The sequence below is a fragment of the Dermacentor variabilis genome, chromosome 3, assembly GCF_050947875.1.
Source record: "Dermacentor variabilis isolate Ectoservices chromosome 3, ASM5094787v1, whole genome shotgun sequence".
NCBI lineage: Eukaryota > Metazoa > Arthropoda > Arachnida > Ixodida > Ixodidae > Dermacentor > Dermacentor variabilis.
In genome coordinates this window covers 145,972,239-145,994,797 of record NC_134570.1, presented here as the reverse complement: position 1 = coordinate 145,994,797, position 22,559 = coordinate 145,972,239, and the positions used below count along the sequence as shown (strand labels likewise).

At 49.6% G+C, this 22,559-nt stretch overlaps 1 protein-coding gene across 1 annotated transcript in view; it reads left to right on the top strand.

Moving 5' to 3' along the window:
• Positions 1–22,559, top strand: part of LOC142574797 (uncharacterized) — a 106,075-nt gene that overhangs the window by 17,257 nt on the left and 66,259 nt on the right. Inside the window, exons 2-3 of the mRNA XM_075683808.1 lie at positions 14,980–15,103; positions 16,141–16,283. Of these exons, the coding sequence (XP_075539923.1) occupies positions 14,980–15,103; positions 16,141–16,283 (267 nt within the window). The remainder of the gene's footprint in view (positions 1–14,979; positions 15,104–16,140; positions 16,284–22,559) is intronic.

Genomic DNA, 22,559 nt, shown 5'->3' with positions numbered 1-22,559 from the left:
TGTCGTGCACGGTTCGCCATTCGGAGGGGTTGCGCTGTCAATAAGAGGAGGAAGAGCGGGGTGGGGACGTGCGTGGAGAATGAGGTTCCGATCGTACGGAACGAATGGATTGCAGGCCGACGTTGGACAACTCTTGCCAGACGAAGCCTGGATCACGGAGATTGTCACCGGAGAATGATCAGGTGACGGGAATGAAGGGGCTGCCGATTGTGCTGCTTCGACTTCGCGACGAATGATGCGGGTCAAATTGTCGCATCGCGACGGCTCGTGGAAGCGGTCGTCACAAGGTGACGTAGCAGCTGTGTTGGGAAGTCGCGTGATGTGCTGGGATACCCGGCGGCTTTTAGCATTCTCGAGACGTCGCCACTCCTTGAGGATTGTATCGATGCTGGCGGCGTTCGTAAACACCAGTAAATTGAAGGGGTCATCAGCAATGCTTTTGAAGACGTGATTAACCTTATCGTCCTCAGACATGTTCGGGTCTGCCTTGGCACAAAGGGCCAATACATCGAGAATGTGCGACACGTAGGACACGATCAAAGTCTGTATACGTGTGGCAAGGGCTTTCTTGACACTGACTTGGCGACCGAACGGATTGTCAGAAAGGTCCCAGCTCGAGATTTCTTCGTGAGTCTGGAACCATGCCAGTGGAGCTCCGTCCAGGTTGAAAAGAACTTTGGCAAGACTAATAGTCCGATCCCACCTGTGAGTGGTGCTGACATGTTGGTATAAGCGGAGCACATCAGGACTGCCGATGCCGGTGAAAACATCAGGGTCCCGAGGAGGGGAAACGGCAACGCCTAGGTCGCGGCTGCAGGCGGAGACGCTTGCGCAGTTGAAGTGCCGCCAGCAGGAGCCGAAGTTGCACTGTCGCGTTGCGATCGCTGCGGAGCTCCGTGACGGGTACGGGGAAGGTCTACTTCAACCAAATTAATGTTACGTGTAACTGATGCCCAATTCTATTTACAATTTATTTTCAGGGGAGCTAACGGAGGCTAAACTGGCGACGCTATATCAAGCGGGCACACGTCGTCTTCTTCCTCATCAGTGCAGCCACACTGTGGCGGCTAATCCGTATAAATATAATTTAATCGAGGATTTCAGCCCGGGTAATGCACTAATGATCAACTTAATCGGATAAAATACAAGCAATGGCAAAGTGACACCTACGAAAAAAATTGAACATTAAAGGTAAGCTGTGGTTGGGGGGCTGTTTCGATGGCAGTCGTAACTATACCCGCACATACTGTAATACTTGGAATAGCCCCAGTGGCTTGCGTGAAATTCCATTAGAAATATTGTAGTGAGAACTGTCACTGACACGAGCGAACCTTTTTACGCATCGCACAAAAGGGTAATTTTAGTCGATTGCGCCCTGCTACTTTTCTGAATAATAATCGAATGCTGGAAACGCGAGCTTTATTTGTTCGAACTCTACAAACAAAAATTTTCGGGAAATAGGTGCATGATTTCACATTTTTACGTTCAACGCCAATGGTATCTCATTAATGACACTGTGGTTACTATTCCCATTGTTACACCACACTGACGGTCAGAAAAGAAAGAAACGTTTTACTACGTAGGCTAATCGCCTGTCACACACACACAAAAAACTTGGAGGCCGCTTAAGCTTCGCCTTCAAGAGTGGAGCGCGATAGTGTTATCGCACCCCGTTTCCACCGCCCACTCATTCGCTCGGCATGCTCTTGAGTCATACAACGCCGAAACATGCGCATGAGCAAGCGGAACGAACCAAAGAACTCGGTGTCTCTGAGGGAGAAAAGATCTACGCGAGCCAATCATCATGATCGGCACGGATAACCGGGCCGCGACGCACCATGAAGGCGGACGCGATTATGGGGCTGACGCCTCGATGCGATCGTCCTCTATTTCGCTTGGGAGCACCACGCAGACGTATGACTCCTCGCCAGCAGCACGGCACACATCACAGGGGACGCTTTCCCACCAGACCCGCTACGGTGCAGCGATCACGTCAGAGGCGTCCCACATCAGACGCTGCACCTAGGAATCGCGCTGTGAGCGGCAATAGGAGCTGCGTCTCCTAAACACGAGGGTTCGAGTGACGACACTGGAAGTTGGAAGGGGAGAGGGCGAGAAAAGTTATTAAATGCAAGGTTATGGGGGAATTCTCGCACTGGTCACCACACGGCCGCAATGCACTCAAACGAGACGAACGGCAGAAGCGTGCGAGTGGCGTGTCAGCTGTCGGGGCAGCGCCGTAAATTGCGAGGAGGGGGTCTTCTGTGTTTGCCGCAAGATGGCTCTGCGTGTGCGCTAAGCGCAGAAGAAATATAGCGGAAACGTACTTCACTGCTCGTTTAACTGCGACTTCTGTAATTTACATGCTCATAATTACCAATATACACCACAGTATAACTCTCTAAGGCACGTTTCTAAGGCAACACCACATTCACTAGAGGCACTTTTGTCCCGCTTATGAGCCATCGAACTCATGGCTGAGTGGTAGCGTCTTCGTCTCACAGTCCGGAGACCCTGGTTCCATTCCCACCCAGCCCATCTTGCATGTTGCTTTTATTTATGAATCGCCTTCCGCCATCTTTCGGTCACGGCCAACGCCGCCGACGCCGACGACAGCGTCTTTTCTGCGACACGAGCTCCTTAACGCTGTCGCGTTAATGTAGCTTACAACGGGATCAGATTCAAGCTAGGAGCATCGCAAGTGCAAGAAGGCGAAGAAGCCAGCGCTAAACTATAGGGTGTATTAAAAGGCAGTCATGAAAAGGTTCACTTGCGGCAAGAATCAGTTCCTGCATCATGTACGACTCTTCGTTGTGCCTTCTAAAAAAATAAAAGTGTCCGACGCAACGCTTTCGTATTCCAGTTACTTTTGTGATTCAATGCCTAAAACAAAGCCTTCTTCAATGAAGGAACTGTGGAACGCCAATGCATTTCATGGAACACATTGAAAACTGATATCTTGAAATTGGTGTAGTCCTCAAAATTTGTAAGTGGATAATGTGGTGGGGTGTGCCATTGAAAACATGCACCACACCAATTTTAAGATTGTGGCTAGTACCATCTCCAACCAATTTCCTTGCCGGTTGCTATTTCATGCTTACCCTCACCACATGTAATGGCACTCTTTGGCCCTACTTGGCACTTGCGTCAATAAAAACCACATATTATTATTGCCATTTCATGCTTACATCTACTCTCGATTACGAGAGAGTCGGCAATATTTAATTTATACCCTATTGGTTGGCTTGTTTCAAGTGGAATGGAAAAGCCCACTACGGCAGATGGGCCCTGGATCATGTTACAGTAGGGAATATATGCGGAATAGAAAATGGAAAATGTAGTAAAGGAATATGGCAGTAAATGAATGAACCTTATTAACAACCATAAGGAAGAACAGGCGCTTTGAGTATGGCAGCATGAAATTTAAAAGAACTACTGAAGTGAATAATACTGCGTCCTGTTAGTGACATGAATAAATGGTAATAACAATAATAAAACTTGAATTAGCCTGATATTTTTTTGTTTGACGATTAAAATCAACTGAGGCGCCACATGCGTTCCTATGGTAGTAACCAAGTTTCGTAGCCTCAACAGAGAGAACCAGCAGACGCGAAAGTAGCAGGTTAGGGCTACAAAAGGTACTTTAAGAGAGCGCTTCTATAAATTGAAGATATCATCATCAACAACAGCAGCAGCCTGGTTACGCCCACTGCAGGGCAAAGGTCTCTCCCACACTTCTCCAGCTACCCTGGTCATGTAATAATTGTGGCCGTGTTGTCCCTGCAAACTTCTTAATATCATCCGGATTCTCCGCTAGGGGGCCGTGGAGTACTGACGTGCCTCATATGTGCTCCTGCGTCCTGCGTTCATTTCTACTAGAAAGGCCACCCACCCCTTTCATGTTGCACCGATAGAATCGGCAAGATTCAAGGAACCAGCGGATTCCACCTACATTAAATGTGAGTGCGTTTTGGTCAAGATATCGAGCTTCATCTTCGACCACCCCGCACCTTGCTACGCCTAACGCCGCGCAAGACCATGGCGGTCCGCCGGGGAGAACACCTGTCGCACGTGCAGCAGGCACACGGCGCGTGAAAGGAGTCCGACACCGCTCGATGCCGCACGAGCAACAGGCGTTGCACGTGCACTGTGAGCCGAAGCCGACGCGTCCAACGCCCGAGGGTCGTCTCGCGGAAGGTATGATAGGCTGCGTGTCGCTCTGAAGTCTCGGGCCAAGATGGTTTTCGCTTCGCCCGGAGAGCGCCCGCCACGCGTTCGCCACCGTCGCCATGCCAGTTTGAGCCTGGTGACACTCGGACCTGCATCCCTCGACGAACTCCGGGCAAGGGAGGACCTGGAACTTCGTGCAACTCGTATGCTGGGCCAGTGGCTCAGTCAACGGGCCGCCACCCTCGATCTCCCTGTGGATCCCCCCCTGCCTACTACCGCTTCGAAGCCTCTCCAGGACGGCCACCCAGTACAAGAGCCCCATGCTTCGGTCCCGCTCCTCCCCTCCGACGACGAGGACATGGATATGTCCAGCTCCCGGAAACGCGCCCGAGAGACGGAGAGCGAGGGCGAGGAGCCAACCGGGCGACGTAAGCAGCCGTCGAGCTCTCCCCCCAGCCCGGAGCAGCACACGGCAGCCAGCAGCCACGTGCAGCAACCGGACCACGGCAGCGCCATTTCCCCACACTCAGGCGAACCAGCCGCCACCTCCTCTCCGCCTGCCGCACAAGACGGAGGCCCTCCAAGAAGGGCGAGCGCCACCTCTCGACATCCCGCCGAGTCTACAGCCGCCGCCCCCGCGCCCCCTCCGAGCAAGGGCGCGCCCGGAACCATCCTCGACGCGCCGTCTGCTCCTGATGGCGGCGCGTCCCCTGCAGCGTCTGCTAGCGAATCAGCTATAAACGAAAGCGCTGCTGACGAGATGGAGGTGACGGACGCAACACCCACTGTTTCGTCACATCAGGGCCCTGATCACCCCGCGGCGCGGTTCCTGAAGGACCCACCATGCCAGCCTGCTTCGCGGCCGAAGCCAAAGGGGCAGAAGAAGAAGCAGAACAAGAGGAAGGAGCCTGCCCATGTTTCCCGTTCGTCTCCCGGGGCAACGGACGACTCGCGGCGCCCACCCGCTACCCTGGTCACCCCCAGTGTGCCTACAGCCACAGTACAGAGAGTGACACCATCCGCCCGCGAGTCCACCACGTACGACTTCGCGCTGGTGCAGTCAAAGAGGGACCGGCGCCGTGCACGAGCCCTGGAGACTGCTGCACTCCCGGTTGACCCCGCGGTCGTCGGTACGGTGCTCTTCCGTCCCTCGGCGCCTGGCGGAGCCTTCCGAGGAGCACCGCGCCTCTCACTCGCTGCAACCCTCTCTTCGCGGCCCGGTGTTGCAGTGGTTCGCGTTAACCATAAGCGCAACATCGTGGCCGCCGATACTACCACCCGGGAGTGCCTGGAGGAGCTGCTGGCAGTCACTGAGCTGCACGGAATTCCAGTGACTGCCGGACTACCAGCCGAGCGCGGCAAGAGCACCGGCTTCCTGCACGGGGTGGTCGGGTTACCCGCGGACGCAGACCTGCTGGGAGCCATCGAGTCGAGCGTTCCCGTGCTGTCGGCAACGAGGGAGGAGAGCACCATCACCATCCGATTCGCGGGACCGGTCCCCCCTGAACACGTGCGCCTTTTCAAGCTCGGATTCAGGGTGAGACCTACCAGGCCCCGTCCAGTGCAATGTCGGCAGTGCGGTCGCTTCGGGCACGTGCTGGAGTCCTGCAGATGGCCGACCGACTGCATCTCCTGCGGCAAAAGCCACGTGGAGGGCGCCTCCTGCCAGAAAGTCCGCTGCAGGAACTGCGGGGGGCCCCATAGGGCCGACACTCCCTCCTGCCCCAATTGGCAGGAAGAACGGGAGGTGGCCACCATCATGGCTTCCTCCACCTCGGCATTGTCGGGGCGTTCTATCAGGGCAGCAGTCCGAGAGGAGAAGCAGCCACAGCAGTCCTTCTCATCTCCGGCGCGGTCCTATGCGAGCGTGCTGAAGGGCCCCAGTCCTGCACCCAGGCGTCCAGTACGAGCCCCTCGTGCCTCTCAACGCCAGCAGACGCAGGATACTGCAGCTCCACCCGCCCAAACTACTATGGATCAGCTGGTAGAAAACCTGCTGCTCACCATGCAAACAGTCAGCACCATGCTGCCAGCTGACCATCCGCTCCGGGCCATCTGCCTGCAGGCAGTGGCATGTCAACAGCAATATAATCAGCATGGCTAGTCGCACAGCAAAACGTCGGCCGCGCATCCTGCAGTGGAACGTGCGCTCGCTGCGCCGACGACACGCCGAACTTTCCGAACACCTACTTCTGCACGAGTACGACGTGCTCGCGTTGCAAGAGACATACACGCGCGACGGGGAGTGCAACCTTCCGGGATCCATGGGATACCACAGTGCGACCACCTGCGAGTTACGGACTTGCGCCAACGTGCAGTGCTGTGATCCGCTCCATCCACCCGGTCGCTCCCGCGCGTCTATTTACGTCCGTGCGCGTCTTGCCCAAGCCGTCGTTCGTGTGGCCGACATTGTTCCCACCTCCGTAGACTGTGTGGCTGTGACCATTGCGCGTTGGGGGGGCCGACACTTGTGTCGCCAGCATGTACGTGCAACCCGTACGACGGTGGGATACGACCTTCATCGAGAGCCTCACCGCGCGCATCGGTGGTGACTGTGTCGTGTGCGGTGATTTCCACTCCCACCACACGGCGTGGGGCAGCGCCGACAGTGAGCCGAACGGCAGGGACCTGCTAAGTTCCATCCATGCTTCGGGCCTGCTAATCATCAACACCCGAAGTCCCACTTTTGTGCGTTGGAGGGTACACGGGAGTGCGATAGACTTGTCGCTCGCGAGTGAGCGATGCCACTACGAGTGGGTTCGCAGCCCTGACACGCAGGGGTCGGATCACCATCCGATCTCTCTCGACCCGCTCGGCCGGAACCGCACGAGGACATGTACGTACCGCGTCACGGACTGGTCTCATTTTCGGTCCCTCTGTGCCATACCCCCTCCGGCAAATACAAACTTTCGTACGCATCTTACGAGGTGTTTGGATGCCGCTACAAAATCGTGCGCGGTGCCTGCTGGAACGCCGGTCCCCGATATCAAGCTTCTCAATCTGCGCGCTGTCCGTCGTCGCGCCGAACGCCGTGCCATCAAGAGCGACAAGGTGGAGCATTGGACTTTATACAACCGCCTGGACGCTGCGTGTCGCCGTCACGCCAGGCAGTGCCGCAATCAGAGCTGGCAAAGTCTCTGCGTGTCATTGGAGGACACTCGCGACAAGTCGCGCCCTTGGCGCATTCTCGCTTCCCTCCTCCGTCCCAAGATCCCTCGCCATCCTGCATTCTCCATCGCGGTGGCTACGGGCTTGAGCACAGAGCAAGTGGCCGAACTCTTCGCCTATGCCTTCGCTCAACCGCCACCGTCTGTGCGCCCAGTCAGTGCACCCTGCGAACTACCGCCGCACAATAAGGCTGAACTCCTCGCTCCCCTGCGCTACTTTCCTACGAGGGCAATCTTGGAGCACGTTGAGGTGCTTTGCTCGGCCGAGTTTACCCTCAGTGAGTTGCGCATTGTTTTGAACACGCGTAAACGACGCTCAGCGCCTGGTGCCGACGGACTAACACATCAGGTCCTCAGGAACGTCGATGCTGCGCAGCTCCCTTGCCAACTCGAGGCCTTCAACGGCGTCTGGCGCAGTGGCATTATTCCTGCTGACTGGAAAGAGGCGATAGTCGTCCCTATTCTCAAGCGCGGCAAAGCTGCCACGAGCGTCAGCTCCTATCGCCCAGTGTCGCTTACTTCGGTAGCCGGCAAAACTCTGGAGGCCATGGCTTTGCGCCGCCTTGAGTGGATTGCCTCCGCCCTCGACGCTTTCGCCCCTGAACAGAGTGGTTTCCGGCGACTGCGCTCAGCAGCTGACTCGCTCGCGGACGTCGTGGCTACGCTCGAGCACGCAGCAAGTCGTCAAGAAGCCGGATATCTCGTGCTGCTCGATGTGCAACGCGCATTTGATGGTCTCCCTCACACCACCATCATTCAAGCCCTCCGTGAGCTACGTGTCACCGGCCGCCTCTTTGACTACATCGCGGCCTTCCTCAGTGACCGCACGCTCAGTGTGCGAGTTGGCGACACGCTCAGTGCCCCTCGCAGCGTGACCTCCGGGGTTCCCCAGGGCAGCGTGATCAGCCCATTTCTTTTTAACTTGGCTCTGGCAAGACTACCTGACTACATCCCCAAGATGACAGCCCACGAAGTGCGCGTGGCGATCTACGCCGATGACATTGCACTGTTTGCGTGCGGGCCCACGGACCTCGGCTTCCAAGTGCGAGAATCCCTGCAGTCAGCGATCAACGCCGTCGATGAATATCTCGCCAGCATAGGGCTCCAGCTCTTGGCGTCAAAAACTGAGGCGCTGTTAGTACACCCCCGTGCTCGTGCGCGCTTCGAAATGCCTTGTCTCACGCTGCGCGGAAGCCCCCTCCCGTGGCAGAAAAAAGTGCACTATCTCGGACTTGACATCGACTGCCGGGTCAACTTTAACGCCGCCGTCTCCCAGCTCTGCAAGAATTCTAAGAAGGTGGCTGGCGCCGCACGCTCCCTGCTCGCCCGTGGTCGTGGTTGTACACCGCAACTTGCGCTTCGAGTTTACAACTCGGTCGCAACAACGCGAGCACTCTATGCGCTTCCCCTCACGAACGCCAGAGCCACCAACTGGAACGCCATCGACATGGAGCACCGCACTGTAATTCGCCAACTTTACGGGCTTCCTCGCAACTCGCAAGTAGGAGCAACTCTTGCCGAAGCGGGAGACTGGCTGCCCTCACTTCGTGCACGGAAGCAAGCGATGAACCACATCGAGCGCCTTCAACGTTCGCCACAGGGACAACGCCTCGTTTGTCGCCTCCACACCCTCGAGGGCTCGGGCATGGGCCAGCGTGCCACCGAGTTCAGCACACTCGTCGCGTCGACAACGCAACTCCTACCTCTGCCGGTATCGCCGCACGCCTCCGCGCTACTCGATGTAAACACCACGGTGCCAGGCGTCAAGTCCAAGCATCAAACAACTGTTTGTGCTATGCAGCAGGAAACGGCCGCACTGCTACGTGAGCGCCTGGGGGCCGGCTGCTAGTTTACAGCGACGGCTCCGTGGCGAGTGATGGTTCAGGTGCTGCAGCGTGCACGGCGCCGGATATTTGCGCTGCACGGCAGTGCCGCCTTCGTGTTGTGTGGTCGTCGACGGTGGCCGAGCTTGCTGCGATCGACCTAGCAGCTGATCTCCTGCTTCAACAGCGCAGTGTTGTTTCTGCCGCGATCCTTTCGGACTCGCGCGCGGCACTGTGTATGCTGGCGAAGGATTACCTTGGACCTCCGTTGGTGCAGCGCGTCGGCTCGAAGCTCCGCCATCTCGTCAGCCAGGGCTGCGATTTGGCGTTGCAATGGGTTGCAGCGCACATCGGCCTGCAAGGGAACGAAGCCGCCGACGCTCTCGCAAAGCAGGCTCACTCCCTGCGCTTCCCCCTCGCCACCTCGGTCACCGGCTTCGACGTGGCGAAAACAACTATTCTGCGAACGCTCCGTGCGCAACACCCTGACCAGCGCGTCGCAGCAGGTACGTCACTTCGACTCCTCCCCTGCGTGGGCCTCTCCCGGGCGGACCGCTCTTTCCTGCTTCGCCTGCGCGTCGGCTGCTACAAGACGGCTGCTAGAACACGCAGGCTGCAGGGAATTGGCGAACCCGCGTGCAGCAACTGCGCCGATTTGGAGACGCTCGACCACTTGCTACTTCGCTGCCCTGCCTTCGATGTGGAGCGCACGGACTTGTGTACAGTCTATCGGCGACTGGGACTGACTTGCGATACGGCGACCGCGCTGCTATTCTCTGCAGCACACTCGTCCATCGTGAAGCACGCTTTTTCGGCACTGCTAGACTACTGCAATGCGACGCACTTGAGAGCGCGGCTCTGAGCCCCGCACTCACTTTTTTTCCCCTTGCCACGTTCGTCCCGTCTTTCTCTCCTTCATCTTTTTCTTCCAATTCCCCCCTTCCCCGTGCAGTGCTGTTGAGGTGTCCTCCTGTGAGAGACAGTTACGGCGCTGCACTTATCTCTTCCGTTTCCTTTTCTAAAATCACTTCACACACACACACACACACAATATCATCCGGCCACCTAACTTTCTGCCGCCCCCTGCTACGCTTCCCTTCCCTTGGAATCCAGTCCGTAACCCTTAATGAATATCGGTTATCTTGCCTCGTCATTACATGTCCTGCCCGAGCCCATTTCTTTTTCTTGAATTCAACTAAGATGTCAATAAGTCGCGTTTGTTCCCTCACCCAATCTGCTCTTTTCTTATCCCTTAACGGTACACCCATAATTCTTTTATCCATAGCTCTTTACGTCGTCCGCAATTTCAGTAGAACCCTTTACGTTAGCCTCCAGGTTTCTGCCCCGTACGTGAGTACTGGTAAGACACAGCTGTTATACACCTTTCTATTGAGGGATAATGACAACCTGCGGTTCATGACCTGAGGATGCATGCCAAACGCATCCCAGCCCCTTCTTATTCTTCTAACTATTTCAGTCTCATGATCCGGATCCGCGGTCACCACCTGTCCTAAGTAGATGTATTCCCTTACCAGTTCCAGTGCTTCGCTACCTATCGTAAACTGCTCTTCCCTTCTGAGGCTGTTAAACATTAGTTTTCTGCAGGTAAATTTTATACCCACCCTTCTGCTTTGCCTGACCAGGTCAGTGAGCATGCATTGTAATTGGTCCCCTGAGTTAATAAGCAAGGCAATATCATCAGAGAATCGTAAGTTACTAACGCATTCACCATTAACTATTATCCTTAATTCTTCCCAATCCTGGTCAATGAATACCTCCTGTAAACACGGTGTGAATAGCATAGGAGCGATCGTATCTTCCTGCCTGACGCCCTTCTTTAATAAGATTTTGTTGATTTCTTTATGGGGGACAAAGGTGGCTGTGGAGCCACTATAGATATCTTTCAGTATGTTTACATACGCCTTCTGTGCACCCTGATTCCGTAATGCCTCCATCACTGCTGAGGTTTCGATTGAATCAAACGCTTTCTCGTAATAAATGAAAGCTATATATAAGGGTTGGTTATATTCCGCACATTTCTCTATTACCGCACTGGTGGTGTGAATATGGACTATTGTTGGGTAACCTTTACGGAATCCTACCAGGTCCTTTGGTTGACAGAAGTCTAAGGTGTCCCTAATCCTATTTGCGATTACATTAGTAAATACTTTGCAGGTAAGGACAGTAAGCTCATCGGTCTATAAATTTGCAAGTCTTTGGCATCCCCTTTTTTATGGATTCGGATTATGTTAGTGTCCTTCGAAAATTACGGTACGTCTCGAAGTCATGAGGCATTGCGTATACAGGGTGGCCAGTTTTTCTAGAAAAATCTGCCCACCATCCTTCAGCAAATCTGCTGTTACCTGATCCTCCCCAGCTGCCTTCCCCCTTTGCATAGCTCCTAAGGCTTTCTTTTTACTTGTTCCGGCGGTACTTATGGAATTTCAAATTCCTCTAGACTATTGTCGCTTCCGTTATCGTCGTGAGTGACACTGGTACTGTATAAATGTCTATAGAACTCTTCAGCCACTTGAACTATCTCATCCATATTAGTAATAATATATCCAGGTTTGTCTCCTAAGGCATACATCTGATTCTTGCCTATTCCTAGTTTCTTCTTCACTGCTTTTAGGCTTCCTCTGTTCCTGAGAGCATGTTCAATTCTATCCATAGTATAATTCCTTATGTCAGCTGTCTAACGCTTGTTGATTAACCTGGAAAATTCTGCCAGTTCTATTTTAGCTGTAGGGTTAGAGGCTTTCATACATTGGCATTTCTCGATCAGATCTTTCGTTTCCTGCGATACCTTACTGGCATCCTGTCTAACGGAGTTACCACCAACTTCTTTTGCACACTGCTTAATTATGCCCATAAGATTGTCGTTCCTAACTTCAACGCTTAGATCACCTTCCTGAATTGAAGCCGAATACTTGTTCTGTAGCTTGATCCGGAATTCCTTCCGGAACCACTAACTCATTTGTCGGCTTCTTATGTACCTGTTTCTTCCGTTCCCTCCCCAAGTCTAGGCTAATTGGAGTTCTTACCATCCTATGGTCACTGCAGCGCACCGTGCCAAATACGTCCACATCTTGTATGATGCCAGGGTTAGCACAGAGTATACGGTCTATTTCATTTCTAGTCTTGCCACTCGAGCTCCTCCACGTCCACTTTCGCCTATCCCGCTTGCGCAAGAAGGTATTCATTATCCGCATATTATTCTGTTCTGTAAACTCTACTAATAACTCTCCCCTGCTATTCCTAGTGCCTATGCCATATTCTCCCACTGCCTTGACTCCAGCCCGCTTCTTGCCTGCTTCGGCATTGAAGTCGCCCATCAGTACAGCGCGTATTGTTTTCACCTTACCCATCGCCGATTCCACGTCTTCATGGAAGCTTTCGACTTCCTGTTCATCATGACTGCATGTAGGGGCGTAGACCTATACGACGTTTAATTTGTACCTCTCTTTAAGATGACTGCGAGTCGGCCTGGTTGTAACAGATTCATAATTTAAAAATTTTTTTCTGCGCAAACAGACAGGGACAAAGAACAGGAGAAACACAAGGACGAGCGCAACACAAGGAAAGCGCTAGTCCTAATAATAATAATGTAATAATATTTGGGGTTTTACGTGCCAAAACCACTTTCTGATTATGAGGCACGCCGTAGTGGAGGACTCCGGAAATTTTGACCACCTGAGGTTCTTTAACGTGCACCTAAATCTAAGCACACGGGTGTTTTCGCATTTCGCCCCCATCGAAATGCGGCCGCCGTGGCCGGGATTCGATCCCGCGACCTCGTGCTCAGCAGCCCAACACCATAGCCACTGAGCAACCACGGCGGGTAGCGCTAGTCCTTGTGTTGCTCCTCTTCTTTGCCCCTGTCTGTTTGCACACAAAAAGTTTTTAAATGATGCCTCTTTTTAAGTTTCACAACAAGACCCGCCACACTCTCGTTAATGCTATAGAATTCCTTATGTTACCAGCTATATCCTTATTATTCTGGAATCCGACTCCTAGTTCTCGTCTCTCCGCTAAGCCCCGGTAGCACAAGACGTGCCCGCTTTTTAGCACTGTATGTGCTTTTTTTGTCCTCTTAGCTTCACTGAGCCCTATTATATCCCATTTACTGCCCTCTAATTGCTCCAATTGCTCAAATTGCTCCAGACTCGCCTCTCTGGGTGTCGTTCTAGAGGTAAACGTTGCCAGGTTCAGAAATTGAAGATATACATAGGTTTATAGGTTCATATATCGTAATCTTTATTGAAAATAGTGATACTTAAAGCGCGAAGAGAAATTCATTTGTGCAAATGTAAATTCAGTGAAGATATTTGGAAACGTATTCTCATAAACGAAACTTCGAGCATTCGTGTGAGACGCCTCCTGCACCCCAAGAGATGGCAGTGTGCTTGAAATAAGAGCTGAAGAAAGCTGGCACTTTAGAATAATAATAATAATAATATTTGGGGTTTTACGTGCCAAAACCACTTTCTGATTATGAGGCACGCCGTAGTGGAGGACTCCGGAAATTTTGACCACCTGGGGTTCTTTAACGTGCACCTAAATCTAAGCACACGGGTGTTTTCGCATTTCGCCCCCATCGAAATGCGGCCGCCGTGGCCGGGATTCGATCCCGCGACCTCGTGCTCAGCAGCCCAACACCATAGCCACTGAGCAACCACGGCGGGTAGCGCTAGTCCTTGTGTTGCTCCTCTTCTTTGCCCCTGTCTGTTTGCACACAAAAAGTTTTTAAATGATGCCTCTTTTTAAGTTTCACAACAAGACCCGCCACACTCTCGTTAATGCTATAGAATTCCTTATGTTACCAGCTATATCCTTATTATTCTGGAATCCGACTCCTAGTTCTCGTCTCTCCGCTAAGCCCCGGTAGCACAAGACGTGCCCGCTTTTTAGCACTGTATGTGCTTTTTTTGTCCTCTTAGCTTCACTGAGCCCTATTATATCCCATTTGCTGCCCTCTAATTGCTCCAATTGCTCAAATTGCTCCAGACTCGCCTCTCTGGGTGTCGTTCTAGAGGTAAACGTTGCCAGGTTCAGAAATTGAAGATATACATAGGTTTATAGGTTCATATATCGTAATCTTTATTGAAAATAGTGATACTTAAAGCGCGAAGAGAAATTCATTTGTGCAAATGTAAATTCAGTGAAGATATTTGGAAACGTATTCTCATAAACGAAACTTCGAGCATTCGTGTGAGACGCCTCCTGCACCCCAAGAGATGGCAGTGTGCTTGAAATAAGAGCTGAAGAAAGCTGGCACTTTAGAATGGTCTTCTATTATACCAAACTTTCTTAACGCCGCAGCGGTAACATACTGTGCTCTCCAGTTTACGCTTTACTTGTTAACATAACTACGGAACATGAATGCAACAGTACACGTTCCAGACATAGAGCAACACGAATTTCACCTCCCGCCTTCCCCATCTTTCTCCCAGTACACGTTCCAGTACTTTGCCGTTCGACTGACACCGGCATGCACTACTAAGCTTTAAGTAAGGGAAACAATATAAGCATAGCTAGGGTGTATTTTTATTATCTTTATGTGCATTCACGCTCTGTGCTTTGCTATTTTATGCATTTCAGTATTTATGAAAAATTGTAGGCGAGGGGAATAAATTTGCCACATTTGCTGAAGATATTGCATCAAAGAAAACAATGACGGGTTTAGAAATAGTGAGAAAGAGAGAAAGATGGTGAGAGTGCCGGATCTCTTTGAAGAATGTTTAGGATATCTGCTTATGATTTAAGACGGTGGAGCTCTCAAACCTTTTATCTGTTTCACCCGTACCGGTTCTCAATAGGATAGTGAGCATCGTGGAAGAAAAATGGTCTGGAGCGCGGCGGGCCTCAGCTTGGTAGTCCTGTGCTCGGTTTCAAGCGGAAGCGGTGTCAAGAAACCCGCGGATCTCTTCTCCGACAACAGAAGTGAGCTAACCCTCAATCCTATTAGAAATATTCAGAACTTTCGTCGCCGGCTTTCTACAACATTTGATTGTTGAAAGACATTTGGCACGATGTGCACATAAGTGGTCTGCCAAATAAAACAAGCAATTGAAGAAAATAGGGGAATAAAGAAAGCAAATATTCTTTCCACAAGGAATGTGGAAATGGCGAGGACACGCAACCTATGAATAGTGGCCATGTGAAACCTGTTAAAGCGACAGCTTATTTGTGAAAGCTTCAGGAGAAATTCACGGTACTATGTGAAAGTAAAGCCTTTGGCAATACATTTTGGTCTCAAGTAGAAATCAATATGTTATGGAGGTGCTACAGGGAATAACAATTTGTAATTCGCTTAAGCAACGAGGCTTCCTTAAAAACAGCCGGTGCGTGTTATGGGTAGGTTTCTCACGTGGTTGTTGCTGCCATCGGGAAGACTGTTTGCCGCTAACGCGTAATTCACGCTTAGCATTGAATGCATCTCGACTTATCGCAAAATTAGCACATTCACACGTTGGAGCAAATTCCCCTGCGGTACCGTGAACTCATTTTTTTAGTATCTTTAATACTATTTACGTGTACTTCAAGCTGTATTCTGTCCAAGCGAGAGGGTATTCTAGGAGATACAAAGCAACCACGATTTGTAAATATGAATAAATCAGCCTCTACTGAAGTATCAAATGCGACATAGGCATAAAATTGAGAAAAAGCAAATTTTAGCAGGGCTAACATTTTCTACGACTTAAATATCACAGCAATGTTTCTGAAGTAAACGCATCGCCTTGTGGAAATGTTTCAGGGCGGGGCGCCTTATTCTCAAAAAACAAAAAAGATTTTCAGGAAGCAGATGTGTATTTATATGTAGTTACATTGTGCTAAAATAACGAGTTCGCAGCTTCGCTGCCAAGTGCAATAATAAAGAAAGCTTGATTGAGATCACAGAGGAACCAAACGAAGCTTGTTTTTATTTTGAATATATGAAAAAATCCGCTTGCCAGTATTTATTCGCGTGTACATCGCAGGCAATATGCGGCCCCGGCATTGTGCCGACCTTCAGCGCGCCGGACAGACGACAAGTGGCCTGTACGACATATTTATTGGGAAAGATGACGTCAAAGGGAAAGTCGTCTACTGCGACATGAAGACCGACGGAGGAGGCTGGACGGTGCGTGCAGCCATTTTTTATGCTTTGCAAGACTTAGACCGCCTCCGGTTTAGGTGACATCGTCGATGGCAAGTTCACTACTTAGTATGCCTGTGTATGCATTCGCAGAATTTTAGGAAAAGAACCAAATGCGATAGCACTGAAAAATAAGGATTTTGGAGAAATTCAACTGGAGTTGTCAAAGTATGCGTAAGCATTGTGCCACTTGCTCATCTCCACGCAGCCCGGTTTCATTATCAATCTTAACAAACTTGATGCGACCAGTATAAACCCATATGAACTCTTAGCGGTCGTTATCAACCTTATTGCAGTTTATGCAATTCTAATCACCCCTTGACTATCCTTATCAACTTTATCAGACATATTCCAGCCCTTATCAACCTTGTCGGAAATAATCCAGCCCTTATAATCTATATCGGACTTGATGCGACCCTTATCAATCCTTATCAGTGATTTCAACCCTATCAGATTTTCTCCCATCATTAAAAGCGGTTATCGCTCTTTGGCACCTTATCCTTCAAAGTAGAACGATTATCAGCAGTGCTGAGACCCACATAACCCCATACCACTCCTTATAACCCTTATCAACTGACTGACGTGTTTTCTCATTGTGGCGCCAGGCGAAGGGCATGCGTGCATTAGGGGCACGTGAAAGATCCCGTGGTGGTCGAAATTAATCCCTTGTCCTCCCCCTCCACCCCTACGGTATGCATCATACTCAAATCATGGTTTTTGCAGTGGGTGAACACTGGGGTTTGATTGTTGTATTCATATGTTGTGTTCAACGAGAAGACAGCAGATTGGGTGAGGGAAGAAACGCGAGGTAATGATACCTTAGTTGGAATCACGAAAAATAAATGGGCATGGGCAGGGCATGTTATGAGGAGCGCAGATAAGCGGTGGTGATTAAGGGCTATAGACTGGATTCCAAGAGAAGGGAAGCGTAGCAAGGGGCCTCAGAAAGTTATGTGGATGGATGAGATTAATAAGTTTGCAGGGACAACATGGCCACAATTAGCACATGACCGGGGTGTAGGGAGTCTGATGACGATGATTATGATCATGATGAACACTTGGGCTAGTTTCGGTTTTGAGACAACGCCGTAGCAGACGCCATGGTTGTCTCCACTCAGTACGGAGCGGCATGCGAAGAGGATATCGAGGCACCGTAGCAGCCACCGGAAGAAAACGCCCCTCCTACCTCACCTCACCCATCTCCTCGCGAGCCACAGGGGAGGGCACGCATCTGGGCCGCGTTCCTCGATCGTGCACACGACATTGAGCCGCGTTAGCCGGCTCACCTTCACAAGCTTCCACTCATACGGGACCTCACAGCGACGCGGACGCCAATGGCCACGGCAGAAATGCACCTGGTGTGTCCATGTAATTGCTATGGCAATAATAAAGCTTCGCCATGATCTGGTCGAAGAAAAATTCCATAAATTTTTTATATATGACTGTATCTTTCATTGTGTTAGAGGAAGATCTTGAAAACCATTGAAAAGAGAAATGTTGTGTGCAGGTTACCCTGATGCAATGAATGAAGCCGATTTAAACTGGATTAAGAGCATTTGTGCATGTCGCAAAGATACGCTGTATATAATACTTTTGTGCATCCCTCTGTCCTTGCGGAACCTCAATTGACGAGCCACCGCGGATTGACACACGCCTCTCCTGCATTTAGTGTTTCTCAACAAAGGAACTCGGCGCTATATTTTATTATTTTCTTGAGAATCTGCCGTAATTGCAAAATGATGATAGAACAAACTAAATGCACTACATATTTTAAGAAACATACCTAATATGCTCGTGAGAAATTTCATAATCATGCACCTTCTTCGCCAGGGTAAAGATCTGAACGAAGCTCTAGTGGTCTTGCAAGTTCGATCGCGAAACAAACCCCAATAAGAGAAAAAGCTATAGACATTTTTCAGTATCTTTCCCTAAATATTCATATTTAGGAATATTCACAGGTCCCACCCACCCAAATCAGAGGAGGAAATGGAAACAATACCGTTAACTTACCAAGCGCTGCTACACCACTATCGGCTTGGACGCAGGGTCTCCCCTCCACCACATCCAAAACTAACAAGAAACGAAGCCACTGACTACATGCGACTCCAGAGCAATACCTTTACCCACGGAAGCTTACTGCATCGTTTCCACCCGACGCTATACAACCACATCTGTCCACACTGCAACGTGCCAGATACCCTGGCGCACCTCCTCATGCAATGCACGAACGCCCGAGCAAGCATCACAGCGCCAAAACTAATAGCAACAGACGCGGACCCAAACCTCCTCGCTGAAATGTTGGAGGCTGCGATCTCCATGCCGGACCTGGTCGACCAACGCGAACTCGTCGCCCAGGCCCGGAGGGCAATCGAAGCCAGAGGGTTCCTGGAATAAGAGACCCTCCCATCTCCACTGACAAATCACTACTTCAAATAAAAGTTTATTTCTCTCTCTCTCTCAGCCGTGGCACTCGTTACACAATGTCACGGTTCTTGCGCGAAGTTCTGACGTTAGATCAGTTCCTCAGGGCAAGATTTTCACTTGAGTACACTGGCAAAGTAAAAATAAAGCGTCTGTTTTCTCTTTGCCAATCTGTCGGTTAATGTTCCAAGATGGCGTGGGCAAGAAGTACTCACAAGGATTAAATATATCTAAACACCGGCGAACTTTAAAACACATATGTTGAAGCCTCGCGCGGGAACGTTACCTGTTAAAGCGTGGTTAAAACAAAGAGTGATTTATGTGCCGTCGGGAAGAAGATTCTTTCTCTCCAACAAAGCTGGCACTATTGAACAAGTTTTCATTGATTGTAACTGTGCGATATTGGGATATGTTACAGAGAACTTTAAAGATAAACCTTCCACTCAATGTACATGACATTGCTTCTTTTGCAGGCTGAAACTGATCTTCAACAGACAGGTGTTATCCTTTTAGACCGGCTGCATACATTCTGCTGTGGTCTCTTGGAACATAGACACTGTGATGTTAAAGGCCAATCTGTGCATAAATAGTTTGTGGAAGTGGTTGTGAAAGTACGTGTTGTGTATAAGACGATTGAATGCGTTCAAGATGTGATGTCAATGTTCGATGTTGCAACGCATATCAAACGAGTGTTATCTGGGATCACACGCATCTATTTATGCTCGTAGTCAAGCGAGAAATAAAGAAAAAAAAACTGAAAAATAAAGTATGTGCTTAACCCACTTGGTAAGACACTTGGCTTCTGAGCGTGGGGTGGTAGATTCGAAACTCACCGCTGCCAGTGTTTTTCCTTGCTAACTTATTCACCTGTTTTTACTAAATTAATTTCTTTGTAGTGATTCACTGTACGTGACAAACACACCGACGGGTTTCGTCGTTGGGTAGGCCTAGATATGCTAATGCATTTAAAGAAGGCCATTTTTAGAGGCTATATTCTTTATTCTTTATTCAGTGAGTGCCCCGCTTTGCCAGTAAGGCATTACAACAGGGGGGGTTACAGACTTAAATAGAACACTTCTTCATTTATACAGCACACTTGCGTCTCTTGCAGCCGGTTCCAATCTTTGATGGTCATCACAAAGAAGGAATTGTAATACATAGTTGTTCTTGCACGGTACTCTTTCACTTTGTGTCGGTGATCATTTCTACTGGATATGTAATTGGGTTGATACAAGTAGTTATTATAAGCAATTCCAGTGTTACCATAAAAAATACGAAAGAAAAACTTCAACCGCAGTTTTTTTCTGCGTAAAGAAAGCGATTCCCAGCCCAATTCCGTTTTCATAACGGTACAGCTATCTGTCCGCTTGTACCGCCCTAAAACAAACCGCGCAGCTCTATTCTGAATTTTTTTCAAGTTTATCTATAGACCTGGCCTGCATCGGGTCCCATACAGGGCATGCGTACTCTAAAATCGGCCTAATACAGGTGAGGTAGGCTGTGTTCTTTAAATTCTGGGGTGCCCATCTTAGGTTCCGTTGGATAAAGTTAAGAGCCCTTGCTGCTTTACCAACAACATAATCAATATTAGCATTCCATGAGCAATCATGCGATAAAACAACACCAAGATATTTGCATGTCGGTTCAGTAGCAATGACATACATATTCAGGCTGTAAGATGTCTCAAATGGTTTCTTTTTTTTTGGAAACACGCATGTGCACACACTTTTTCGGGTTCAACGACATTTGCCACTTCTGGCACCACCTTGTAATACGATCCAAATCGTCCTGCAAATAAATGCCGTCACTTGCGTCCCTAATCTGCCGATCTAAAACACAATCGTCGGCAAATAAACGCATGCGCGATGAAATACCCACAGAAATATCATTAACCAAAATGAGGAATGAGAGCGGTCCAAGGACGGAGCCTTGTGGCACGCCTGACGTTACACCAACATCGGATGAACACCTCCCATTTAAATGCACGCATTGACGCCTGTCGAACAAGTAATTGGTTATCCAAGTTAGTACATTCTGGTCAAAATTTAGAATCTGCAGTTTGACGAGGAGAAGGGAGTGCGACACGGTGTCGAAGGCCTTTCGAAAATCTAAAAAGACACAATCTGTTTGCCCACGCTCGTCAACGTTGGAAGCCAACTCATGAAAGAACTCTATAAGTTGCGTGGTACAAGAAAATCCTTTGCGAAAACCGTGCTGCTCATTTATCAGAACATTATTATCTGTAAGATGGGTCAATATGTGCTTAAATAGGATATGTTCAAAGAGTTTACATGATATCGATGTTAATGAAATGGGCCGGTAATTTGTTACATCCTTTTTTGAGCCACCCTTATGAACCGGAACAACATGGGAAATTTTCCAATCATCGGGTAAAGTGCCTGTTGAAAGGGACTTAGTGTAAATTATGTAAAGGTACAGCGAAATGGGCGCAGCACATCGCTTCAGTACACGAGGAGAGATACCATCAGGACCAACTGCTTTGGATTCGTCTTGGCTTTCAAGAAGAGAACGGATACCACGAACACTCAGTTCCACCGGCGGCATCAGTGGAAACGTGCTTGGGTGCCGTTGGGAAGGAGCGTCATGCTTAGGCAAAAACACGGATTGGAAATACGTATTTAAACATGTGGCTTTAGCTTCCTCATCGACTATAACCGTATCATTAAAATTCAGTTCGCTGACTCCAACATTATCAGATCCGCACTCCTTGATATAGTGCCAGAACGACTTGGGATTAGTTTTCATTTTATTATTGAGCCCTTCAAAATATCTCACTTTTGCTTTTTCGACACTTGCTTTATATTGCTCCGTTAATGCTTGTAATTCTTTCGCGTGCTCACTGCTTCCAGTTTTCTTTAATTTACGGAAAACTCGTCGCCTTCTCCTGATTTCTCTCAAAATACCTGACGTCATCCATGGCTTCTTGCATTTATTAATCTTGCCTGCTTGCATCGCAGGTATATGCTTATCCACAAGGGCTAACACCTTATCCCTAAACTTAAGCCATAAGTCGTTTACACCATCGGTTTCAGCAAGGCACTCAAACACGGGCAGATAATCTTCTAGTTTTTGAGCTATGCTTGAGTAGTCACCCTTGCTGAATAGAAAAACCTTTCTAGTTGCACAACTTAAGGTTCTTCTGCTCTCTTTTTTAATGTCTGCAACAACGGCCATGTGGTCACTGATACCTGGAATAACACTGACATTATTCACCAAACTGGGGTTATTCGAGAACACGAGGTCTAGAACGTTACTATTTCGAGTTGGGCAAGTAACAAACTAAATAAGACCAAAATTGTCAATAATATTTTTCATTTCTATGTTTACACGGCACCCAGTGCTGCTTACACATATTCCATCACGCCATTCTAAGTCTGGCAGGTTAAAATCACCAGCCAGAATGAATGGTCTGCTTGAAACTTCCGAGATAATTTCATTCAGCGATTGAAGTGTATTGTAATCAGAGTTCGGTGGTCGGTAAAATGCACCTACGGCGAACGAAGAATTATCATCTAGGGTCATTGTGCATCAAACAGATTCGACATCACACGGGATGTCTAAGGCGACAGATTTCAGGGAACTTCGCACAAGTAAAAATACACCGCCCCCATGGCTCGACCTATCTCTACGATACGCGACAAATTCGCTGGGAAAGACTTCGCCATCACCGATATCATGGTTCAGCCATGATTCCGTGCCAATAACTAAGTCAGCTCTCACCGTCTCAATTAGTCCTGCCAATTCTTCCGCCTTATTCATTACACTTCTACAGTTTATTAAAACGGCGACCAGACGGCTATCAAACGGCTTCAGCTGTCC